Source organism: Silene latifolia, chromosome 4 (genome assembly GCF_048544455.1).
Source record: "Silene latifolia isolate original U9 population chromosome 4, ASM4854445v1, whole genome shotgun sequence".
NCBI lineage: Eukaryota > Viridiplantae > Streptophyta > Magnoliopsida > Caryophyllales > Caryophyllaceae > Silene > Silene latifolia.
Genome location: NC_133529.1, coordinates 60,449,432 through 60,473,127, shown reverse-complemented (window position 1 = coordinate 60,473,127; position 23,696 = coordinate 60,449,432). Strand labels below are relative to the sequence as shown.

At 37.1% G+C, this 23,696-nt stretch overlaps 1 protein-coding gene across 1 annotated transcript; it reads left to right on the top strand.

Moving 5' to 3' along the window:
* The first annotated feature begins 3,316 nt into the window (after positions 1-3,316).
* On the top strand, positions 3,317-14,298 carry LOC141653528 (NADH dehydrogenase [ubiquinone] 1 beta subcomplex subunit 8, mitochondrial-like). Its single transcript, XM_074461320.1, has 4 exons — positions 3,317-3,570; positions 3,654-3,740; positions 3,854-3,949; positions 14,091-14,298. Exons 1-4 carry the CDS (start codon positions 3,433-3,435, stop codon positions 14,145-14,147), a joined length of 378 nt encoding a protein of 125 aa, XP_074317421.1. The 5' UTR covers positions 3,317-3,432; the 3' UTR covers positions 14,148-14,298.
* Positions 14,299-23,696: the final 9,398 nt, after the last annotated feature.

The following is a 23,696-nucleotide window of genomic DNA, read 5'->3' as shown; positions in this document are numbered from 1 at the left end:
CAATTCGTTCATATTGAGTTTCTGGAATTCGTCATTGATATAGTTTTCATCTGTTCATTCACATGATTGTCATTAATTTGTCATTAATTCGTCATGTTTAGTTTGTTCTATTCACCGATGTCACTAATTAATCATTCATTAACATCGCCCCTTCACATAATTAATCCATCTTAATTCCGTCTTATTCATGTTCTACTGTTTTTATGACCTTAATCATATGTAATTAACATGCTAACCACTTTCATCCGAGTTCAATAATCTAATCAACCATTAAAATTAACAATTAGCATTAACGGTTTGCGATTAAACTTCCACGGCCGAACTCACCGGAAACAGACGCGGCAAGAATCTGCGCCTCTTCCAGAGGGCGAGCCTTCTGCCGCTACTGCTGTTCGAGATGAGTTCTCTCTCAACTCCTTTTACGCTTGACGTAGTTTAATTAGTTTACGTAATTAACTAACTAATATCTGTAATATCACGCTAATTCCTGTTCGTTATTTTATTTTCTTTTATTCCTTTTTTCCAAATTATCCGTTTTAAAGGTATTTTCGACATAAATCGCCTAATCCATTGTAATTATTGTAATTTTCATTATTGTAATTTATAATTATCGTATTTCTTTTATTGTTTGTATGTTTTCACACGTAAATCAACGTTAAATCCTACTTCGACCCAATTGTATGCTAACTAATTGTCAACCGACTTAGTCTAATTCTTCACATGTTAGGATCAAAACTTGGATGTTGCATTGCATGCATATAGCCGACGATATATCGAGTATAAATAACTTCCCTAATCATTAGTAGAGGCCGCTATCGAGGCGGGCGGGATTAGGTGTTCGATCAAAAGAGCTTCCTAATACGTACCCTCACCCCTTACTCCAGATCTCCGTGAGCACCCGTGTTCATTGGCATCCACGAGAGTCATTCTAGACATAGAATGCTAAGGGTAACGATTGCTTAGTGTTCATGTCACTACTTTGTGTCTTGACATGACACGAGGTATTCGAACGGTTCCAATTTCCCATAAAAATTGGTGGCGACTCCTTACAAAATGCAAACGCTTGTTCCCTCGTTTCTCACCAAGCGCCCCCGTGGGCGGCCCGCTGTCCACATATCTCTGGTGGGTAGGATCACTAGTGATATGGAGTTGGTGGTGGTACGGTAGGGAAATGGAGGTGGTGGCAATGGTATGGAATATGAAGTATGAGAGACGAGGGATGAAAGAAAATTGAAAATGAAAGGGGTAAAAGTGTAATTTGCATATATAAAAGAGTAAAACGCGTATGTGAAAGAGCAATACAAAAAAAAAAAGCCTTAAATCCATTTTACGCTATTAATATAAAACCGTCCTACACAAGACCACTCCAAAAACAAACAAAGCAACCCAAAACTACCAAACCAACTAACCCAAAACAACCACCATGATGGTTTTGGTGGTGGTGGTGGTGGTGAGGTGGTTGTGGTGGTGGTGATGGTGGTGGTGGCGTCATGATGGTTGTGGCGGTGGTGGTTTATGTGGGGTGGCTGTGGTGGCGGTTTTGGTGGTGGTAGTGGTGGTGGTGGCGTCTTGATGGTGACTGGTGTGGTGGGAGTCGCAAGTGTGGTGGTAGGTAAATAAGGTGGTTGAAGGGTAATAAGGGTAATGAAATCTCATACCTTAGGGGGGGGGGGGGGGTTGGGGGTAAGGAATTAGATGGATTGAGAGGTAAGGAAGGGAGTTTCATTCTCTTTGTTTGTCTCAAACAAACACCAACAAAGGAAATCAATAACTTTGTTTCTCTTTCCCTTTCTTATAGACCTCAAACCAAACGCCCCCTAGGAGAATAAAATTTCTCAAATGTTTTCCCTCCAAAAAGAATCTCGCTAAATATGGAAACAAGTATTTCTTTCATTACTTGTTTTTCTTTTATATAATATTTTAATCATTATATAATCTTTTCTAAACTTTCAATTGTAATCATTTAATTAAAATAAAACAAAACTGATATAAATCTAAAAATTATAAATTCCTAAGTCTTTTATTAGTGTTATTATTATATATTAGAAAATGACTTAACACATAATTATCCTGTATAAAAAAACTATAAAAATATTATTAGTTTCATAAAAAAAAATCAAGAAAAATATTTGATAAAATGTATAAATTGAAATCAATTAATTTTGTGTTAAAAAAAAATATAATACACATTTCATGACTTCACTCAATTCTCTTGATTACTTTCCAAGTTCATTTTTTTTCCATCTCCCTGAATTAAAAGAGTAAGTCTTACTTTAAGTTTTCCCGCTCAACTATTTTAGTAAGGAGTTGAGCTCTATTAATTCTCAATTTGTCATTATTCTAAAAGTTGAGTCTTACATCTGATTTATATGATCTTAATATTATACGGAGTATCAATATATCATGTATTAGTCTACATATTTGTAAAACATGATTGTAGTACAACAATTCGATACTCCGTAATTAATTACATTTCGTATAACTCATTTTGTAATAATATATTTAATCTAAATTTTATAAATATGAAAATTCATATATTCTCTGCTAAATGTTTTACGTAATTTTAATTGGTATTGTCTATGAAGATATTCACAGAGAGTTTTAGCTTCTAATACTACATACAAACTTACAAATAAATATATATTCTCCCACTTTAACTTAATATCTCTTATATACATACTCCATCCCATCCAAACCAAAGGTAACACTTGCTTTTTGGCACTATTTATGATCATAGGGAATCTTTGATATTATTCTTAACCTATAAGACAAAATATAGTCAAGTGAGATCTTATTTGATTTATCGTCATAAATGCTACTCCCTCCCATCCACTCGTTTCTTCCCCTTTGAAGTGGGCAGGGAGATTAAGGGTGAGAAGTATAATATTGATAAAGATATGAGTGGTGTTTGGTAATTGGAGAGATGTATGAATAATTAGGATTAAATATTAATAAAGGAGATGAGTGGGGTTTGGTTATTGGAGAGAGGTAGGAATAATTAGAATTAAATATTAATAAAAGATATGATGAGGTTTGATGAGTGGATAGAGGTAGTAGTATAATATTAATAAAAACTTTCTCAAAAAGGAAAGGGGAAGAAAACCTGAATAATCCGTTTTAGGAAATAAGGAAGAAAAGAGTGGATGGGAGGGAGTATAAGAATATCAAATTTTTTATAATTTTTAATAAGGTGTAACTAAAGATATTCATGTTGCAAAACGTGCATCGTTAAGTATGATAAAAACAACTATAACCTTTGATTTAAATGGAAGTGAGTACTATGTAAATATTTAAATTCGCTTTTAAATTTATCATCTTTATTTGCTAAGTTCTCTAACATCCCGATCTAAAAACCAGCAGATTTACACTAGTATAATTAACAATCCATCGACTACTAAAAAAACAAACCACCATCTACAAACAACGAAAACAATGGCAGGTAAATTGACGAAAGTAGCCTCATCAATCCTAGGCGGAAACGGCGTCGTTTTACGCTCCGTCGGATCCTCCCTCCGTCAACGGGCCGGCATGGGCCTCCCTGTCGGCAAACACATCGTCCCTGACAAACCTGTACATTACATTTTCTTTAATTAATGCCATTTCAATCCAATTTTAATCATTTTTCTAATTATTTTTTTTCCCTCTTTTTGAAGCTTCATACGAACGATGAGCTGACATGGGACAACGGAACCCCGTTCCCCGAACCTTGTATCGATCGAATCGCCGAAACTGTTGGAAAGGTTTGTGATTTCGTTGATTTCCCCATTTTTCGCAATTTTAGGGTTTTGATTTGATCTGATTTGATTTGATTTGATGAATTTGGGGATGATTAGTGGATGGATTGATTGTGTAGTATGAAGCATTGGCTTGGTTGTGTGGAGGACTGAGTTGTTTTGCGGCGATTGGATTGGCTGCTGTTTGGAATGATAAGGCGTCTAAAAATCCCTTTGTAAGTTCCTGCTCATTTAGTTTTGTTGTGTTTAGCTTCGTCTATTTCTCGATTTATCAGTGATTTGTGTTATCATTATTTTTGTAGATTTTAGGAGACTAGTGCGATTAGTTTTGTAGCTTCTGCTAAGTGGTACAGTGGTTGTTGATATTGTTGGCAGTGATGTTACTTAGAGTTGTTTAGAAGTATTTGACAATGGTGCGTGTTCAAGTGTCGGACTTAGCTATTTCCACCAAAAATATGTATATTTTGGCTTAAAAAGAGTCGTAGCAACATATGTTGGAAGAGAGTAAGAGGTTGGCATTGGAATTCAAGTTATTCAACTATGTTTGTGATGAAGTAAGGAATTCAATTGGTATAGTGTGATCCATGGTTACCGGATTCGCTATGAATACGTCCTCACCAATTCGTGATTCGCTCTTATAGAATGTGTGTTATATGTATTTTCAGTAAGCAACATGATAGAATTCGCTTTAACAATTCGCGATTCGTAGGGTACCGAGCAAATTCGGTAACCATGGTGTGATCATGCTTAGTTATTTATATACTCCATTCAACTGTATACATTTTTCCAAATATATATTCGGTTTTTTATACCGTAGGTCATTATAGGATAGTTCATTGAGGTTTTAATTTTCTTATGACTTTATGAGTATCCCGTCTTTAGGTTTCTTAAGGCTCGATAGAGTTCGTAAGGCATTGTCTCATTCTACCTAGATGTTTGAAGTTGTTTGAATGCAAAACATGGAGAATGTACATTTTGCTGGAATTCATGTAAGGTTTAAGATTTGTGGATACTGAATGCAGTCTTAATTGGTTTGTAAGGAACAGAACTGGGTTTGAGAAGCATTGTCTTCATGCTAGTTAGTTATCTTGGATTTTCTTCTATTAAGATATTTCTGAGATCTAACTTAAAACTTTTAAGATTCAAATTTCTTAGGATTAGAAAGGGGCCTGAATACTCATTTTGATCCGAAGGAAAAGGTGATAAACAAAAAGAAAGAAGAGCTGTGTATAGTTTAATGCCTCTGAAAGCTTCTGATGTGGTTACTGCGATATTTAGGGCTGCTGGTTGGGCCACTTAGGTTGGTTTTGGCGTAGAGTCGTATTGGGTTTTATCGGGCCTATACCATACTTCAGATGAAGTCATTATAGGCCATGTTATTCTTGTGTCAGGCCAGGTTCGATTTGGATAGGTTAGAAACACACTTTATGGTGTCAGTTTCATGTTTTGAGTATCATCAGGCCTATTTAATTGTTTTTAAGTTAATGTCAAGTTGATTCATTGTCGGATCATCAATCTGGTAGAGTCATGGTCACTGCTCACTGGTCATCTTGGATTGGTCAAGTTGTGCTTTAAAATAATTGTTTTGTGCTCGTATATTAGTTATCTGTTTGGCCTTGGGTTGAGTCTGCTCTTGTACCCCAACTTTTCAGGTTTTATTGGGTTGGGTTTTTGACAGGTTTTATTTTTGGTTTCTTGGGTTGGGTTCCCAGCTCTAGGTATATTATCTGTATTAACAGGTCTATGTGGAATTCTATTGTGTAACAAAGCAGTGTTTTATATTTAGGATTAATTCACATGAATAATCCATACTATTACCCTTCTTTTTAAAATAAACCGAACTATGTTTTAACTTAAAATAAACCCAACTATCAATACAATCTTCTCAAAATAGACTCACCCAATTTTTACCTCTTATACCAGGTTATAGGTGACCTGCTGCTGAAGTGGCATATAGTAAAATACTAATTACCCTTTTTTCCCCACTTTACTGCTTTCCCTCACAAAATTACCACCATAACCACCGCCTTCCAACTCACTCACCATCACCCCAAATGCTCGCTTTAACATTGTCGGAAATACAACATAGTTCAAGAATATCATAAAATGACATTTTCCCCAAATTAAGTAACTTATCAAACCCTAATTGAAAATTTCCCCCAATCAATTTTGGAGATTAGAGTTTCAGAAACACGCACCACTGTCGCCATAATCCACTTCACGACCCACTAGACAACCCAAAGCAAACCAGGTTTGGTCTGTTGATGAGAAAGGTGGTTGTAGGAGTAGACCTATGTGGGAGGAATCTGATGTAGATGACGCCGAATGGAAGGTGGTTTCTTTCGTCGAGGTGAGATTGTCATATTCGTGAGTCATGAGGTGGTCCTCATGGTGGCGCATTCCGGTGGGGAGGAGAGGTGGGGTTGGCTGTTGTACTTGGGTGAAATTGAGTGTTGGTAAGAAGTGTTGGTTGCTTGAATTAATGAATGTTGGTTTGAAATCAAGGAAGGAAAAGGAGAGTGGTGCATGTACGTAGTGGTAGTGTATGGTGGTCAGAAAAAGGCAAAAAAGGAAGTGAGAATGCTGAATTGGACTACTACTACTACTATTGTTGAGATCAAATCAATTTTAATTGGTGGGCAACCGAGACACAATTTGGGCTCCCACCCCCTTAGCAATAACAAAGCTAAGTATTTAAGGAGTTAAAACCTTCTAATTTAGGTATTAAAAAAGGAATTTATGGCAAAATTGCACAAAAAATGATGTAGTTAATAATAATTTTAAAGATTAATTTCCTCTTTTGGCTTCTTAAATACATGTATCATTTCCCTTATTATTATTATAGGTAAAAAACAAAAACAATGACTTGATTATCGGGTAGACGGTCACCTAGTGCATTATGAGAAAGGGGAGTTAATAGTTCGATTTATTTCGAGATAAAATGAAGTTCGGAGTATTATCAGAAGATCACACGTAGTTGAGATTATTCTTGTGGAATAACCCTTATATTTATAGGTAACTCCCTCGTTTGGTTTTAACTTTTAAGTTGTACATTGAAAAACAGGACTTTAACTCTCTAATGTGCAAAGAATACAAATACAATTTTGCTATAGAGTCAAGATAAATGGAGCCGTTAATCGGGGAAGTAGCAAATAAGCCCCATACGTTTGGCACTATGTGCAATTTAGCCCCATATCTTTCTATTAGTGCAAATTAACCCCAAAAGTTATACTTTATGTGCAATTAAGCCTAATTGAAAATTTCAGGCCAATTTCTCGCCGGAAAGAAATGAACTGGCAATGGAAACACCATTAGAATTAAATTAAATAATTAAAGAAGAAGAAGAATGATTTAAACAACCCACTACTATGGCCGCAAATTTATGTCTTCTCTCACTCACCTCCTCCCACTTCCCCATCTCTCTCTTTCGCCGAGATTATTAGCTCCTTCCTCAATTCATGTACCTTCATTATTTTCACTTCAATTTATTTGCTTTAGTCTAAGTCTCACCCCCATACATCATTCACTATTAATCTATTATGTAACTGAACGTCTACCCAAGTACCTACCAGAAACTGAAAAATGGAACTTTGGGGAAATCTAGGTATTTTTTAAAAATAGTAATCTATTACGGTCTAGCTTGAAGTTATATTAAATACAGAGTAATTATAGTAAATAACAATACCACAATCATAGTAAATAACAGAGTTAGACCCAAGATATAAGAAAGGATGAAAATTTCTGGATCTGGCAGAAGAAACTCGAGTTTTACTATATGAAATCAAGTGTTTTTCTTTTTTAATTATTAATCCAATCCTAGTCATCTTTCCGGTGCCATGTAAATTTTTTCCGGCGAGAAATTGACCGGAATATATTCCCGTGGGCTTAATTGCACATGAAGTATAACTTATGGGGTTAATTTGTAGTTTCTTATATCAAGAGTAGTCTCCACATAATTTTCATTTTCGGTCTTTTGAAAACAGTTTCTATAAGTACATCCGATGCCTCCTACCCTGCCATTTGCAAAATGAAAATACTTGACAGACATTGGTATAACGTGTCTAGATAACCTACTTCTCTTCATTTATTACCAAGTAAAAGTGTTTACGAGTTCCTTCACACACTAGTTACTCCCTCCATTTTTTCATGTTCTTCCCGTATCAAAATGGCATAACTCTTATGGTATGTTTGGGAACCCATAATTGGAATTGAATTCCGTAATTGAGACATTTCAAGCGTTTGGGAACCCAGAATTTGGAATTGGAATTAGACTCAATTCCTTGGCAATTCCAATGTAGTTAATATTTGAGGCTCTCAAATTCCTACCATAGAGTAGTCATTTAAATTCCACCACTATTTATGTTTTTTTTGCTATGCAAATTTCATAGCAATATTTTTATTTATGATATTTTTTCTGATCACAAATACATTCCGTGACTATATTTATTTTTTTCAAATTAAAAAAAATTGACGACCTCAACCCATACCCGTCCCGCCCAATTCCAATTCCAATTCCAATTACATGGATTTCCAAACGAACTTTTGGAATTGGATTTGGAATTGAATTCAAACATTTTGATTTCTACAATTGAAATCATGAAAATGAAATCAATTCCGGGTTTCGAAACACTACCTTAAGGAAAAGTAATATGATACTCATAAAGGTACTGTGTGAGGCACAAGCGGGGCTTAATTAGAATAATTAATTCACTTAATGTCTTAGCCTTAAAGTCACAGCCAGCCATCCCTCCCATTCTGAGCACCATCACCAAGCCACCACTGAACCACCCCCCTAACTACCATCAGCGAAGTTACTCATCGATAACATCACTAGACTCGAAAGTTCATGAGGAGTGCTAAAGTCATGTTTACTTTCCCGTTTGGTGTTGACTTGGTGTAGATTTGAGGAAAAAAGATTTGACATTTTTGGTTGGTTTGCTTTATTGGTGGAATAGATAGGGAGTGAAAGAAGATAGGAAGATAATGCTTGCTTATCATTGATAACGTAAAGGGTATAGATACTATTACAAAGAGATATTACGAGATATTCTAGCCTAATTACAAGGATATATTTACTGTAAATAACCAATACACAATTGTGGATAATCGTAACCAAGTAATACACGATTGACTAAATATATACCAATATATTCTAACACACCCCCGTAGTCGAATCGGGAGGAAGACGAACGTTGAGACTCTGACGAAAATCATCAAAAAGAACAAGAGGCAGCCCCTTCATGAAAATATCCGCTATTTGATAGCGGGAAGGAACATGATGAACACATACTTCACCACGAGCTACTTTTTCATGGACGAAATGAATGTCAAGCTCGATGTGCTTGGTTCTTTGATGTTGAACCGGATTCCCCGCTAAATAAATAGCGCTAATGTTATCGCAATGGACAATCGTAGCCTTAGGAATGGGATGGTGAAGCTGAACAAGTAGATTTCGAAGCCAACAGGACTCCGAGACTACATTCGCGACCCCTGTGTACTCGGCTCGACTTCAGCGCTCGAGCGAGACAAAGTAGGCTGTCTTTTCGACGTCCATGAGATAAGATTGTCCCCGAGGAACACACACAATAACCACTCGTGGAACGACGAGTATCCGGGCACCCCGCCCAATCCGCATCTGTATAGGACGTGAGAGAGGAGGGAGGTGAAGAACCGAGCCAAATGCCATACTCAACCGTGCCTTTGATGTACCTAATCACATGCTTTAAGGCGTTCATATGCACGTCCATGGGATTGTGCATAAACAAGCAGACTTGCTGAACCGCATAGGAGATGTCCGGGCGCGTGAATGTGAGATACTGAAGGGCCCCGGCCAGTCTTCGATAAAACGAGCGAGGGGTCAGAGCACGGGTGATCAGCAGTAGAGCTAAGTTTCGGTTTGGTGTCAATTGGTGTGGACGTAGCTTTGCACATTGACATTCTAGCTCGCTTAATTATTTCATTAGCATATTTTGATTAAGACAAGAACATACCTTTGCCATGGCGAGAGACGGATATGCCTAAGAAATAGCTTAATAAACCGAGGTCTTTCATTGCAAACTCGGAGCTAAGACGAACCATGATGGAGCGACGTAAACCGTCAGAGGCAGTCAAAATAATGTCATCTACATAAAGAAGAAGGTATGCAATAGATTTACCATCCTTGTAGATAAACAATGAATGATCACACTTACTATAACGGAATCCAATTGTGGTGACGAAATCAGCAAACCGCTTATACCAAGCGTGCTTGTTTGAGACCGTAAAGGGACTTGCGAAGAAGGCACACATGATTTGGAATCGAGAGTCACGATAGCCCATAGGCTGATGCATATAGACCGTCTCATTAAGATCGCCATGTAAAAATGCATTTTTGACATCCAATTGATGGATAGTCCATTGATGCGAAAGAGCAATGCCCAATGCCCAATGCCCACCTGTTGAGTCTTCCCGTCACCTACAAGACGTGCTTTGTGCCTTTCAAAAGAACCTTCAGATTTAATTTTATGACGAAAAATCCACATAGACCGAATAACATTTACATTAGACGAACGCGGGAGTCGGGACTAATTCCCAAAGTCTTATTACTAATAAGAGCATTAAATTCGTCATCCATGGCCATCTTCCAATTAGCATCATTAAGGGCGGACACAAGAGTTTTGGGTATAGGAGATATGGAAACAGTGTTGTTGAGATCAAAGATTGGTTTCGGTTTCCGTATACCGTATACCGTATACCGTGGTCACCTCGTGTTATAGCTTTCGATGGAGGGGGAAGATGGGTATGTGGAGGAGTCGTAGCATGTGACGGTTGGGCAGTAGTGGTGTCGTTTGTAGGTGGGGTAGAGGAGGCCGTGGCAGTAGGGGAAGGCGGTGTAACAGGTCAGAACGAGGAGGGGAGACACGGGTATCCGTGGGTTGGTCGTTAGTCTTAGTTGGACCCGTTTGGAGATGGCGAAGTACATATGGTGACATGGACTCATCTAAGAAATCATAGAGGTGTTTGTCAGAGGGCTCGTGCTCAGCAAAAGGAAAACGATGTTCATCGAATATGACATTACGACTTATGATTATTTTCTTAGCTTTGAGATCATAACATTTGTATCCGCGATGGTGATCGGGATACCCAAGAAAGACACAAGGAGTAGACCGTGCTTGTAGTTTGTGTACTCTAGTCGATAGAAAAGGGGATAACATAGACATCCAGAAACACGTAAGTTTGTATACGACGGGTTTCTGAAATAGAGCAATTGAACATGAGTTTGATATTCTATTTGTTTATTAGGAATGATATTAAGCAAATATGTCGCTGTTTGTAGGGCGTGATGCCACATCGTAGGTGGGACGGACGCATGATGTAGTAAAGTACGAACAATGTTATTGATGGAGCGAATTTTTCGTTCCGCTTTACCATTTTGGGGAGATGTGTATGCACATGAGAGTCGAATAGTTGACCCGTGTTTTGCACACAACTCCCAAAATGAAGCGTTTTCAAATTCTTTCCCGTTATCACATTGAAAATTCTTAATTTCTCGTTCAAATTGGGTGTAAATGTAGTGACGAAAATTTACAAAAATCGGATAGACTTGTGACTTCTTAGCAAGAGGAAAAGTCCATACAAATTGCGTAAAATCATCCAATAAAACAAGGTAATACCTATGACCCGAAGAGCTAAGGACCGGTGAAGTCCAGAGATCACAATGAACGATATCAAATGGTAAATGAGTCCGAGATGTGGAGGCTACAAAAGGTGGTTTAATAAGTTTCCCAATTGAAGAGGAAGAGCAAACATGGTTCTTATTAAGCAAACTACAAGGAATTAAATTGCTAGTGCGTAAAGCATTAAAAATAGGAAGGCCGGGATGACCGAGTCGATTATGCCATAACGACGGTGCAAGAGCGGTAAACGCTGCTCGAGGACTACTCGATTTTGTGGTGGTGATGGGATAAAGTTCGCCCCGACTATTACACCTCATGAAATGCGTCCGTGCAGATAGTCCTTCACACAAAAACCAAACGGGTCAAATTCGACTGTGACCGAGTTATCAGTTGTAATTGTAATTTACGGACTGACACTTAACAATGTCAGGTGCATGTATGACATTTTTAAGGACAAGAGGGGGGTTCGGGGTAGGTAATTTGGTGTGCCCATAACCGCTAATCGGGATAGATTTACCATTTCCAACAATGACACCATTTTTAATGCTCGAATTAAAATAGGACGAGAGAATACCTGCGTTAGACGTCATGTGTGATGTCGCTCCAGTATCCATGAACCAATTCGGGTCTGGTGGCTGCAATCCAAGTGTATACATAGCGGCTTCAATATGTGTCTGTGAAGGCGGATGTTCAGCAGAATAGGCTTGGTGTATACTGAGGCTGTGTTACTCCGACACGGCTGCCAGGTGGCGTGTCGCGTGTCGGACACGACTCGACGGCCGACACGACACAAGACACGTGTCTGACACGGCCTTGCCGGAAACGACACTGACACGCCGGTGATGAAAATGGCAGACAAAACGACACTTACATGTTAATTCTTCAAGAATGATGAAGACCGGCGCCGGAGACTTGACGAAGATGACGGAAACTTGACGGAGATCTGGGTTATAGTGAAGAAGAAGAAGAAAGCCGGCGCCGGAGAGAGATCAGCGGTGGATTTTTGGCCTTGGTTTGAATTTAATGACGGAAAGTCGGAAACTTGATGGATCATGGATATATGGGTTATAGTGAAGAAGAAGAAGAAGAAAGGTGAAAGTGGGCGGCGTTGAAAAGTAGGAAACTGAAAAGTTGAAGTCATGACCTAATAGGAAGTTGACTAGTCAAAGTTTTTTTATTTTTAATTTATTTTGTTAAGAAGTCTCTAGACAATTCTTTCATTTTCCATTTGCAAGTTTACTAAATGATAATAAATAGATTACTCCCTATTATTTTGTATAATAGAAGTATTTAATTTTATGGATACTTTATGTTTTTTTTTAAATTATATTTTTTGCTTATAAAATTGACGTGTCGTGTCGTGTCGGTTGGTCAAGACACGCCGTTGACCGTGTCGGCGTGTCGGTGTAATTCAGAAATTTCGTGTCGGACACGCCGACACGTGTCCGACACCGACACGTGTCGGCGAGTCGGAGTAACACAGTACTGAGGTCGAGGTGGACGCGTCCAAGGAGTGGTGGGGTATGGGCACGGAGGATAACCCCACGGACCCCAAGGCCACCCCCAGCCCGTTACACGATTGACTAAATATATACCAATATATTCTAACAGGGAGGAGTGAGAAGAAAAAGGGAGCGACATCGGTGGAGGTAGCTGAGGGCGTAATCGCGGCAGGAGAGCAGGTTGGGAAAACGTTCCATGGATTGCTGGTCAATGAGGAGAAACGATCGGTGGTCGTTGACGATGGGAGGTAGATTGTCAACGATGGAGATGTGGTCGCCGTAGGTGGGCTGTTTCTCGAGGAGATGACAAGGATTTTTGGGGTCTTCCGGTTGTTGGTGGTCAATGATTAGTGGTGGTTGGAGTGGGCTTCATCTATTCTGAAACCTGGTGGTTGTTTGGGTGGGTTAATGGAGGACAGAGTGTGGATTGGAGGGGAGTCAGTAATGAATGGGGTAGCTTGTCAACAATGGGTTGAGTTGTTTAATACACATCTATTATTAAGAAGTTAACTTGAGTTTAACTAACAATGATACATTTTGCATTTTTTTTTTTAATAAGGACAAGTTGATAATTTCACCATAACATACTTCCTAAAATAGGAAATAAATGAAATTGGAAGAACACTGAGAAAATTCCCTGAATGGAAAGTGGGAAGAACATGATGAAGAGAAAAGGGAGTACTATTGTTTGACTTTGAATAAGAAATATTACTCTATTGCATTTTTTTACGACTTTATCTTACTCAGCCTCTCTAAGCAGGGTAAATATATGTTTTGACATTATTGGCTCGTGGCAGTTGAACCTGTTGAGGATGTGGTTTGATTATGTGTAACGTTAATGATGTATGTACTCATAGACTCATAGAGTCATATACTCGTATACTTGAACTAGCTGCTAACTTCAGTAGCTTCTGAAATCCAATACTGCATTGGGCTGTAGATTTTCTTGAAGTTTGTCCTCAATCTTAATTTTCTGAATTTCTCTGGAATATGCAGAAAGCTAGGAACATTTTATTTTCTGATGTACTTTGAGTTGGGTGATCAAGAAGTGATAGTTTTTTCGAAATAATAATAAGAGGGATATTGCAAGTCCTTAAGCTTGTTGGTCTATTTTTTTTTTTTTTTTTTTTTGCAGAAATTTAACTATATTTTTGGTATAGCTGCGGTTTAGTTTCTAATAATGGTTTTACTTTGCATAGGCGCCAAAGGTCTATCCATATGACAATTTGAGAGTAGAGCTCGGTGGAGATCCATAAGTACAAACGGTTCTACTAAGTGCGAGAAATGTTTTTCAGCTGTTTTGTGACCCCTTTTCACTATGATATTCCCTGATGTAACCTGGGATAATTGAATTGTCATAATAATGGACTGAACCTGTATGAATATGTCAAGCAATGTTTGTCTTGATGCCAGAACCTGTATGATGGTCGTCAGCTGTTACTGATGTGATTCAGCTGTATGTCGATTTTTTTTTTTTTTTGGAATTGACTTCTATGGAGTTGACTTCTGGCTGTCGTATGATTTCATTGAAACGAACCCTGGGAACGTCACTTGACATTGTGTAGACCATAGATGAGGAATTTTTGGGCAACATAGAGACAAGCCAAGGTGTTTATAATCAGCCGTGGTTTTTTACAAGTAAAGGGAGTTATAAGGACAACCACTCAATGATATTACCTTTTAGGGCTTGTTTGGAATGAGAGTAATTATTAAGGGAGTAATAGAGTTAAAATGAACTAAAAAATGGAGGGAAGGGAGGGGGGTTGGAGATAGAAATGGGGAAATATAGTGTAATAGTCACTCTATTAAGGGAGTAATTATTCCCTACCTCTCCCCCCAAGTAATGCATTAACTTCATATGAAGGTAATATTTCTTCTCTCACCTCCTCTTTCCACCCTCCACAACCACCACAAAGCACCAATCTCCTCCTATTTCTTATTTTAGTTTCCATTACTCCCTTAATAATTACTCTAATTCCAAGTAAGTCCTTAATGAGATTTATTAAGGCGGGGGACATTACCTTTTAATTGGACTTGAATTTGTGATATGCAATCAGATGACCCATGTGATCCAAAACGTATTACATGTAACCGGAATGGATTTGTTCCATTGTTTGGTTGGGATATTTTGAATGGAGTAGGAATTTAGGGGTGTTCATTTGTCTGGTATCAAACCAGATCAAACTCTCTGGATCGAAGACTAAATAAGGGCTAAAAGGTGGATCGTGGACGGAACCATATTAATATTGGTCCGGTCTGGTCTGAACCGTAAAACACGTGCACCAGAGCGGACCGGACCAAAAGGACCAAATATGATTGTCACCACCAATATGTAGTATATAAAATTAGAACTCAAAAAATTCGTAACGATCAAAATAAACATTTTCTTCTTACTAGGTTTAAGTACATAATTACACATCTTATAGCATGTGTAAATAAAGTAGAAAATAAAATATATAATGTTATATCCTTAAAGATTCTTTTGTTATATATATAACTGCGGTCCATGGCTCAATACGCGGTTGGCTCGCCTAAAACGTCGCAATTAAAAGCGGTCAAATTACAATTTATAACCTCACTAAATGCTTACTAAAGACTCAAAATGTAAAGCGAAAAGCAAGGGTCGAACCCAAGCGAAGAGGATTTCTAGTCGGTTTCCAAATGCATAAATAGAACAATTGCAATTAAATAAAAGGCAAGTATGTAAAAATGGGGAGTTTTTGGTTTGGTTTTCAAAGTCACAATTCAAAGAACAGTAAAGAACAAGTAACAAACAAGCTCTCTCTTCCCAACATTCTATCTTCTTCAACACTTCTTCCCTATTTGTATGATTATGTAATTTTTTATTTGTCTCTTTTTAGCCCTTCAATTAAAAATTTTCAAATTCCGTTCTTGTTTTTCATATACTTAAAGACTTGACTTTAATCTACTCTCCATTTTAGCATAGAAGAGTTCATTTTAGTCACATGTCTTAGTTAAAGAAGGTTTAAATTAAGGATTAAAGAGTAATATTTCAAGATTTATCTTCAAATTGATTGTACCAAATCATTATTGATACTAGAAATGTAAGGAGTAATATGTTTTTTCATACATTGCATTTGAGGAGATCTCTCTGTTTCTTCTATAGAATTATGTCTATTTCCTCTTTACAGTTTTAGAATTTGTTTATTTATTTTGTAGTATTATTTTTTAATGCTTTTTTTTGGGTTTTTAAGAGACTATTTTCGGTTGAAAATTTGTGAGTTTCTTGTTGATGCCCTTTTAATATGTTTGCTTCTTGGTATTTGAAAATCGTTGATTTTCGTTTACCGTTCTCATCCGGAAGGATGGTATATGTTGATTTTCAATCAATCTAGTTTCTTTACCTTATAAAAAAAAATCAAGTAACAAACAAGCAAGCAATCAATTTGTAAGATGGAAATTTATCAATTTTAAGAAGAACTTAACCCAATCCCATTGATGAACTTCTAATGATTGATCATTGACACAAATAATTCCACAATTAATTATTATTACCGTATTGTGGAGATTACTCTCCTAAACCTCCTTAATAGTTGTTAATGACAAGAAATCACACTTAACCAATCATCAACCCAACTCATTAACATAATCCAAATAGAAATCACATACGGAGTACATTGATTTAAATTAACAAGAAGGTAAAAGTATGAGAGATTCAATAAGGGTAACTAGACACAGTGAACACAATTAATGCCTAATTACAAGTTAACCCTTTTCTTGTAGATCAAGTTAGGAGGAAATCACACTCACTAATTCAAACACAAGATGTTTTAATAGTTGCAAGGAAATCACACTTAACAATTCTAACAAGTAACAACAATGAATTAAGGAAATTGATAAGATAAAGCAACAAGGAAATCACACTTAATTAATTTAATCAAACAATAATTCCAAGATCCAAAAGTAAACACAAGGGATTAACAATAATAATAACAATTAGGGAAAGATTAGAGTGTCTTACAACCAAAAGATTACACCTTTAGGATTGGATTAAGAAAATGGATTAGTTCTCCATTCCAGATCTAAAAACACAATAATATTCCCAAGATTACAACTTTGATTCTTGATAAGCCTCCACTAAATGAGATGTCTTAAAAACCTAATGTCTTCATGTCTTCATCCTTTTATAGCCTAGAACTAAATGGGAGTAATGGGCTTGGATTGTGTGCATGCTCCGTAACAAAACGGAAGAGGAAGAGGAAAAGGCTCACGGTGAGCTTTTTAGCTAGAGAGCTCACGGTGAGCCTTTTGGGTTGTTTTCCCTCTTTTCTTCGTTCCTTTCTCTTCCTCATGCCTTGGTTAGTCTTCCTTTTTCTTGCTTGTAGATGTTTTGCACTATAGTAGACTTCAAGACAAGTCCTTGCCTCCAATGGTTGACCAAACTCCATTACTAACCCGACATTTGGAAGTTGGGATTTAGAGAAGTAAGTCATGTAAAAACCGCTTCCAATTCACCATTCGGTTTGCTCTTGGACCGGACCGAAGACCAAAGTAGGGTAAATAGGTGGACTGTGGACCGAACCAATAAAATACGACCCAGTTTGGTCCGGACCAAATAATCCGGTTCAGTCTAGTCTTTGGTCCGGTTTTGTATAACAAAAGAACTTATATAACAAACTAAATGGACCGTGGTCCGGATCAAATAATCCGGTTCGGTCTGATCTTTGGACCGGGTATTAAGTCTAATGAGGCTACAATTCAAGAAATATAACCCAAATAATTGAAACCGAATATGTTTCCTTTGTTGAGAATACAAATCCATAATTACGCAGACAACACAGTTTGATTACTCCACTACATCAAGTTTAGGCCGTGACATATATTATGGTATGCCTAATTTACCTAAGTTAATATTGTGGCTCTTGTTCAACATTGCTAATATTTCATTCATGGCTACTTAGCTATTAGACTTGTGAATATGCCCAACGTGTGATGAATATGGCATTCAAGTAATGCAATTACCATTTTCCGTCGGTGTATTGAACTCCGTCTATCTTTGTGAAAATGTATCTCGAACAATCGATCGTTTTTAATAAGAAACAAATTTGCATGACCAAATTTTTATTTTTATTTCTATGACAAGGGAATCCACGGCCGCTATTTTTTGTTGTGCATTGGGTACACACTCGGATATTGTATGCAAGCTCGAAGTTTAGAAGACATAGACCATAAATAAATACTCAATAAGATTGTTCTTAGGTAGAATTGCACCTGAGTACCTTGAGAATTTCACCCATATTTTAACGACTAGACTCCACCCCTTACGGGCTATTATTATTAGTTATTACTACTACTATTACTAGTTACTATGTTAACACATTTTGGGAATTAGATTGGTAAGCCCAAACATGAAGGATGATACTCCAATTGTATGCAACAAAAGGGTGTCCATTTTTGAAATAATGGTTAAAAATAAAATATTTGTCGTTTTGGGTCGGTTTTGAAAATATTTGTCAAAATGGTATCCACGTAGGCTCGGGATTTCTAGACCTGAAACACGCAACTACTAATGGCGTGTTTTGTGAAGGAAACACGCCATTAGTAGTGGCGTGTCTTTACAACAATTTTTTTCCCCAACTGACTGAACTTTAAAAAAAAAAAAAAAAAAAAAATTTACATAAGACACGCCATTAGGGGTGGCGTGTTTCCCCTCCGAAACCCGCCATTCCCAATGGCGTGTTTGTTTTAGTCCATTTTTTAATGAAGTTTCTTTCCGTAATCATTATAAACACGCCATTGGTAGTGGCGTGTTTTAGGTCCAGAAATCCCGAGCCTACGTGGACACCATTTTGACAAATATTTTCAAAACCGACCCAAAACGACAAATATTTTATTTTTGACCATTATTTTAAAAATGGATTCAACAAAAGGAAATTCCATTACATTTCTACTACTATATAAACTAGTTTACCGTTTTATCACTTGAGCATCCTTTTGCTCCATAGAATGGAGTCAAGGAAGTGTTCACTTACTTTTGTTTCCACTCCAAAATTCCTCTTACTATTTGTCTATGTTTTTAACGTTAACTATGTCACTTCTCAATCTTATGGTGAGAAATCAACTTCCAAGACTATTCCGTCTAACATGATTGATCCGACCCCCAAAATCAACCCGACTTCTTTTGCCGAACCAACCTCTAAGATTGTACCATCTTATGAGCAACCAAGTCTCGAAACCATCCAAACTTCTAACGTTAAACAACCTATTATGACAACACCAACTTTCAAGGTTAATCAAATCCCCGACAACAACGTCCCAACTTCTATCGTTTATCAAAACCTTGAAACCATCCCGACTCCTAAAACCACCCCATTTACTGAGATTCCAACTCCGAAAACAATTTCAACTACAAGCGTTAATCCGAATCCTATAGTCATTCCAAACACGCAATCTTCAACTACGAAAAGAGTTCCAGAGACCACAACTAACCCACCTCCTGGAACGATTCCAAAATCTACCATAAATCCAAGTCTTACCGTCATACCAAACACTGAATATCCAACTCAGATATCAGTCCAAACGACCATAGCTAACCCAACTTTTGGAACAACGATTCAAACATCTACTATAAATCCGAGTCCTAACGTCATTCCAAACACTGAATATCCAACTCCCGGTACCATTCCAACTTCTACCATATATCCGAGTCCTACAGTCATCCCCAATACTGGATACCCAACTCCGATCAATGTTCCAACGACCACAACTAATTACCCAACTCCTGGAACGATTCCAACTTATACCGTAAATCCAAGTCCTACAGTAGTGATCCCAAATACTGGATACCAAACTCCGATAAATATTCCAACCACCGCAACTAACCCAACTCTTGGAGCGATTCCTACTTCTATCGTAAATCCAAGTCCTACAGTCATCCCAAATACCCAATATCCAACACCGCAAACAGTCCCAACTTCTATAGTCAATCCTACTCCCAATACGATTCCAACCCCAAACTTTTATCCAAGTCCAACTGTCGTCCCAAGTTCTAATGTTTATCCAAGTCCGACTGTCGTCCCAACTTCCACCGTTCAACCAACTCCAGCAACTGTCCAGACTTCCACCAAGAAAGGGTTGATCCCCAAAATTCTATCAATTGTAAAACCAACTACGAAACCAGTCCCAACTTCTCCAGTGGTCGTACCTAGAACATGTTCCATAGATAGCATAAAGTTGGGGGTTTGCGTCGATCTTCTTGGAGGAATACTTCAGGTTAAGATGGGTGATATCGTATTATCAGATCACCCTTGTTGCCCACTTATGCAAGGCCTTCTTGAACTCGAAGCTTCGATTTGTATTTGCACTATTATTAAGGCTACTATTTTAGGTACAACTTCTCTCAACATTCCCCTTCACTTATTTCTTAACACTTGCAGAATGCAACCCCTACATAATTTCGACTGTGTTTAAATTATTTTATTACCATTTTCTGTAATCTTTAATGTTACATAATTAAGTTAATTATGTTACCAATATTAGGAGATACTATTATTATGTTTAGATCTTTAGAACTACCATAAATGCAGACGATTGTAATTGTTCGAAACACGGATCAATAATGCAGTCGGTTTCTCTCCTTTCATCTTTTCTATATTTAACCTTAATTCATACCACCTTCTCCTTCTTTATTAGAATAACTAGTGCGACTCTTTAGTACGTACTTGATGCTAAATGGATATTTGGAATTGGTCACAAAATCTCATTTGAGTCCGTTTTAAGTGTATATATAACAGAATCGTCCGTAGTTCTACGGCTGCTCAATCCTACATACGTAGTGTCTCCTTACGTGCATTTTTGGTCCAATTTACAACGTTTGATTTTAGTCCAATCCATGATCCAAAATTTACCTTTTATTAATTTAATATACTGTCATAAAGGATACATCACTACTGAAGTTAACGGAATTATTTGACTAGCACAAAAGGCGTTTGCTCTAAACTAATGCGATTCATTATATTCCACCCCTAATTTTACTCATTTCTCCCCTAACATATTACCTTACTAGTTTGAAAGCCCGTACTTTGTATGGGTTAATGACATTGATTATTTTAAAACTAAGTTATAGAACATTATCGAATAGGTGTTTCGAAGTTCAAATCCGGATGTCACATAATTCTTAAAAAAAAAAATGAAATATCCTAATCCCTTATGGTCTCTTGATACGTACTTGATTCTAAGCATTAAGTAGTCTCTAAAGCTTTGTTATCTCGAATTCTAGCAAAATTTATTAACTACTAATCATCATAAGTGTAAGGGAATCGGGGCGCTTTGATAGCCCTTATGATTAATAAAAAGACAAGTGTGAAATTAATGAATAGTTTACATTTGATTTATTTTGTGAAGGGAAATAAAGCAAATGTAAATTATTAACTGAGACGGAGGGAGTATATATTTTGTTTGAACCATATACCTACCCTTCAAATATGGACAATTTACTTACACATGTCATGCTTTTAAATTAGTCATTTCAAATTTTTTTGTTCAATTAATAATGTCTTACATAATAATAATAATAATAATAATAATAATAATAATAATAATAATAATAATAATAATAATAATAATAATAATAATAATAATAATAATAATAATAATAAGATTTTGGATCATATGAGAATGGCACAAGCGTGAGAACGGTGAGAACGCGCGTCAGTCGTTGGATCTTGTCTGACGCGGCTAATCTAAGGGCCTATAACGCGCGCTCCTTTACCAAAACTTGAGGGCTTTGTCTTTCTTTTTCCCTGAAATTTACCTCGCGCTTCTTCGTTAAGCTTTCAACCATGGATTCCGACCTTCTTTGTTAAGCTTTCAACTATTTCTCTCTCCTTATTCTCCGTAGAGTTGCGTTTCGTCTTTTCTCGTTGGATTTTCTCTTACCTATTTCGTCATGAAGGTATATATTGTTTAGCTTCAAGCTTTTTTCGATTTCGTCCTTAATTTATTTAGTCCGTTTTATGTAACTCTCTCAGTAACCTAAATTAATGTTTCTTATGTTCATTTTGCCGGATTATTCATTTATTGATGAATTTTGAGTTCAGTATTGTTGTTAAAATCGAAATTTGCGTTTTCATTTGCATGCTATCGGAATTTGTGTTTGTCGCATTGTTTGTTGATTTCGTAACTTGCTTATACATTTCGATTTGTTTGTTGTTTTTTAGTTTGATCTAATTTGTGCTTTTTTGGATTTTTGTTGAATTTTAAGTACTTTTAACGTAAGTAGCATCAATTTAAGACCACATGCAAAAGGTCATAATTGCGTGCACATTATTGTTGTAGATCATGCACATTTTAATAAAACTGAGAGGACATTTCTTCGTAAAACGTGTACAACACAACACAACTCATTAATATTACATGCAAAACTACTTTCAGTTATTAAAGCGCAAAGGCGATCCTGGAACTGTTACACGCCGTATTTCTCCGAGGTTGAACAACCTCAGTCCTACTGTTGATGATCCTACTCCAACGTTCTCCCGTATTACCACCCGAATGTCACCTAAAAGTTTTGTTGATGTCCTTCGACACCTTGATTACAATCAATGGTGTGCTCTGGAAGAGATTGGTTTTTCTTCATTGTTCTGGCTAAGGGTTACAAGGCTTCCTTTACGCCTTGGTTATTGGTTAATTGAGAACTACAACCTGTATTCGGATTTCATCATTCTACCTGATAAACAGCGCTTTCGTGTTTCGCTTCTTGTATTCATGATCTTTGTTGGCCTCCCAATTGGAGGAAAACCCGTTTTTTTTACTTTCATCTTTGTAGTGACGAAGATGCAGAATGTGATGCGTTTTACGCGCATTGGAAAGCTCAATTTCATGTTGATGGTCAAGTGGATATCAAGACCCTTGCATAGCATATTATTTGTCATGATGATTACAGTGATCAATTTAAGATTAATTTTGTGGTGCTTGCTGTGTCTTTGTTAATGCGCAACAATCGAAGCCGTTAAATCAATCACCATGTACTAAAATCATCGAGGAATGTGTCTGCGCCATTGGTCGACTTGATTGGTGTCAATTTGTCATGGAGAGTTTGCGGTATAACACAAAGGATTGGGTTAAGAAGGGGAAGAAGAATCACTTTGGTGGACCTCTCATGTTTCTAATGGTACAAATCTTCTGGGTTACATTTATTGTTAGTTATTATGGTTTTAAAACCTGCCATTTTCCAGTCATAATCCTGTTTTTACTTGCAGCTTGTTTATGTTGACCGTGTTGTCCATGAAAAACGATTCGTAGAAAGAGATTACTATACTCTTTTGAATTCGACATCTCGCCGCACTTTTCTCAAGGGAAAAGCGGGAGATGGAAGTCTGGTCAATTTGGTCTTGGTCGTGTAAAAGGTCGACTGATGGAAAGAATTAGATTTTCTAATCCATGTAGACAAGTGGTTGAAAAAGTGCGGAGAGTGTCGAGGGATGTTAGTACTGATACAAAATCTCCAATTTCGTACTCGTCTCCGGAGGTATATCCATTGATTCTCGAAGTATTCACTATTCCTTTTCAAGATTCACTTTGAAATATTTTCTTTGTACCTTCATAGTACTAAAGATGTACCTTCATAGTACTAAAGATGTACCTACATACTCGTGCCTTGTCCGGGAGTTTGCGAGATGACTACACTTTGCTTGCAAAGAAAGAGAGTCATGGAAGATATGGTTGTGTTAGATGAGAAATACGCGGTTGGTTTGCAATGTTTCCCAGGTGAAGAGTGTGTCAAACAGGCCCATTCAAGAATCGAATTTGTATATTTGAATATGGGTGGTACCGAAGATGTGTCGTGT

Coding starts and splice junctions, on each gene's coding strand:
- LOC141653528 (XM_074461320.1), top strand. CDS start 3,433: ATGGCAGGTAAATTGACGAAAGTAGCCTCATCAATCCTAGGCGGAAAC. Junction 3,571..3,653: donor ACATCGTCCCTGACAAACCT/GTACATTACATT, acceptor CTCTTTTTGAAG/CTTCATACGAACGATGAGCT. Junction 3,741..3,853: donor TCGCCGAAACTGTTGGAAAG/GTTTGTGATTTC, acceptor TTGATTGTGTAG/TATGAAGCATTGGCTTGGTT.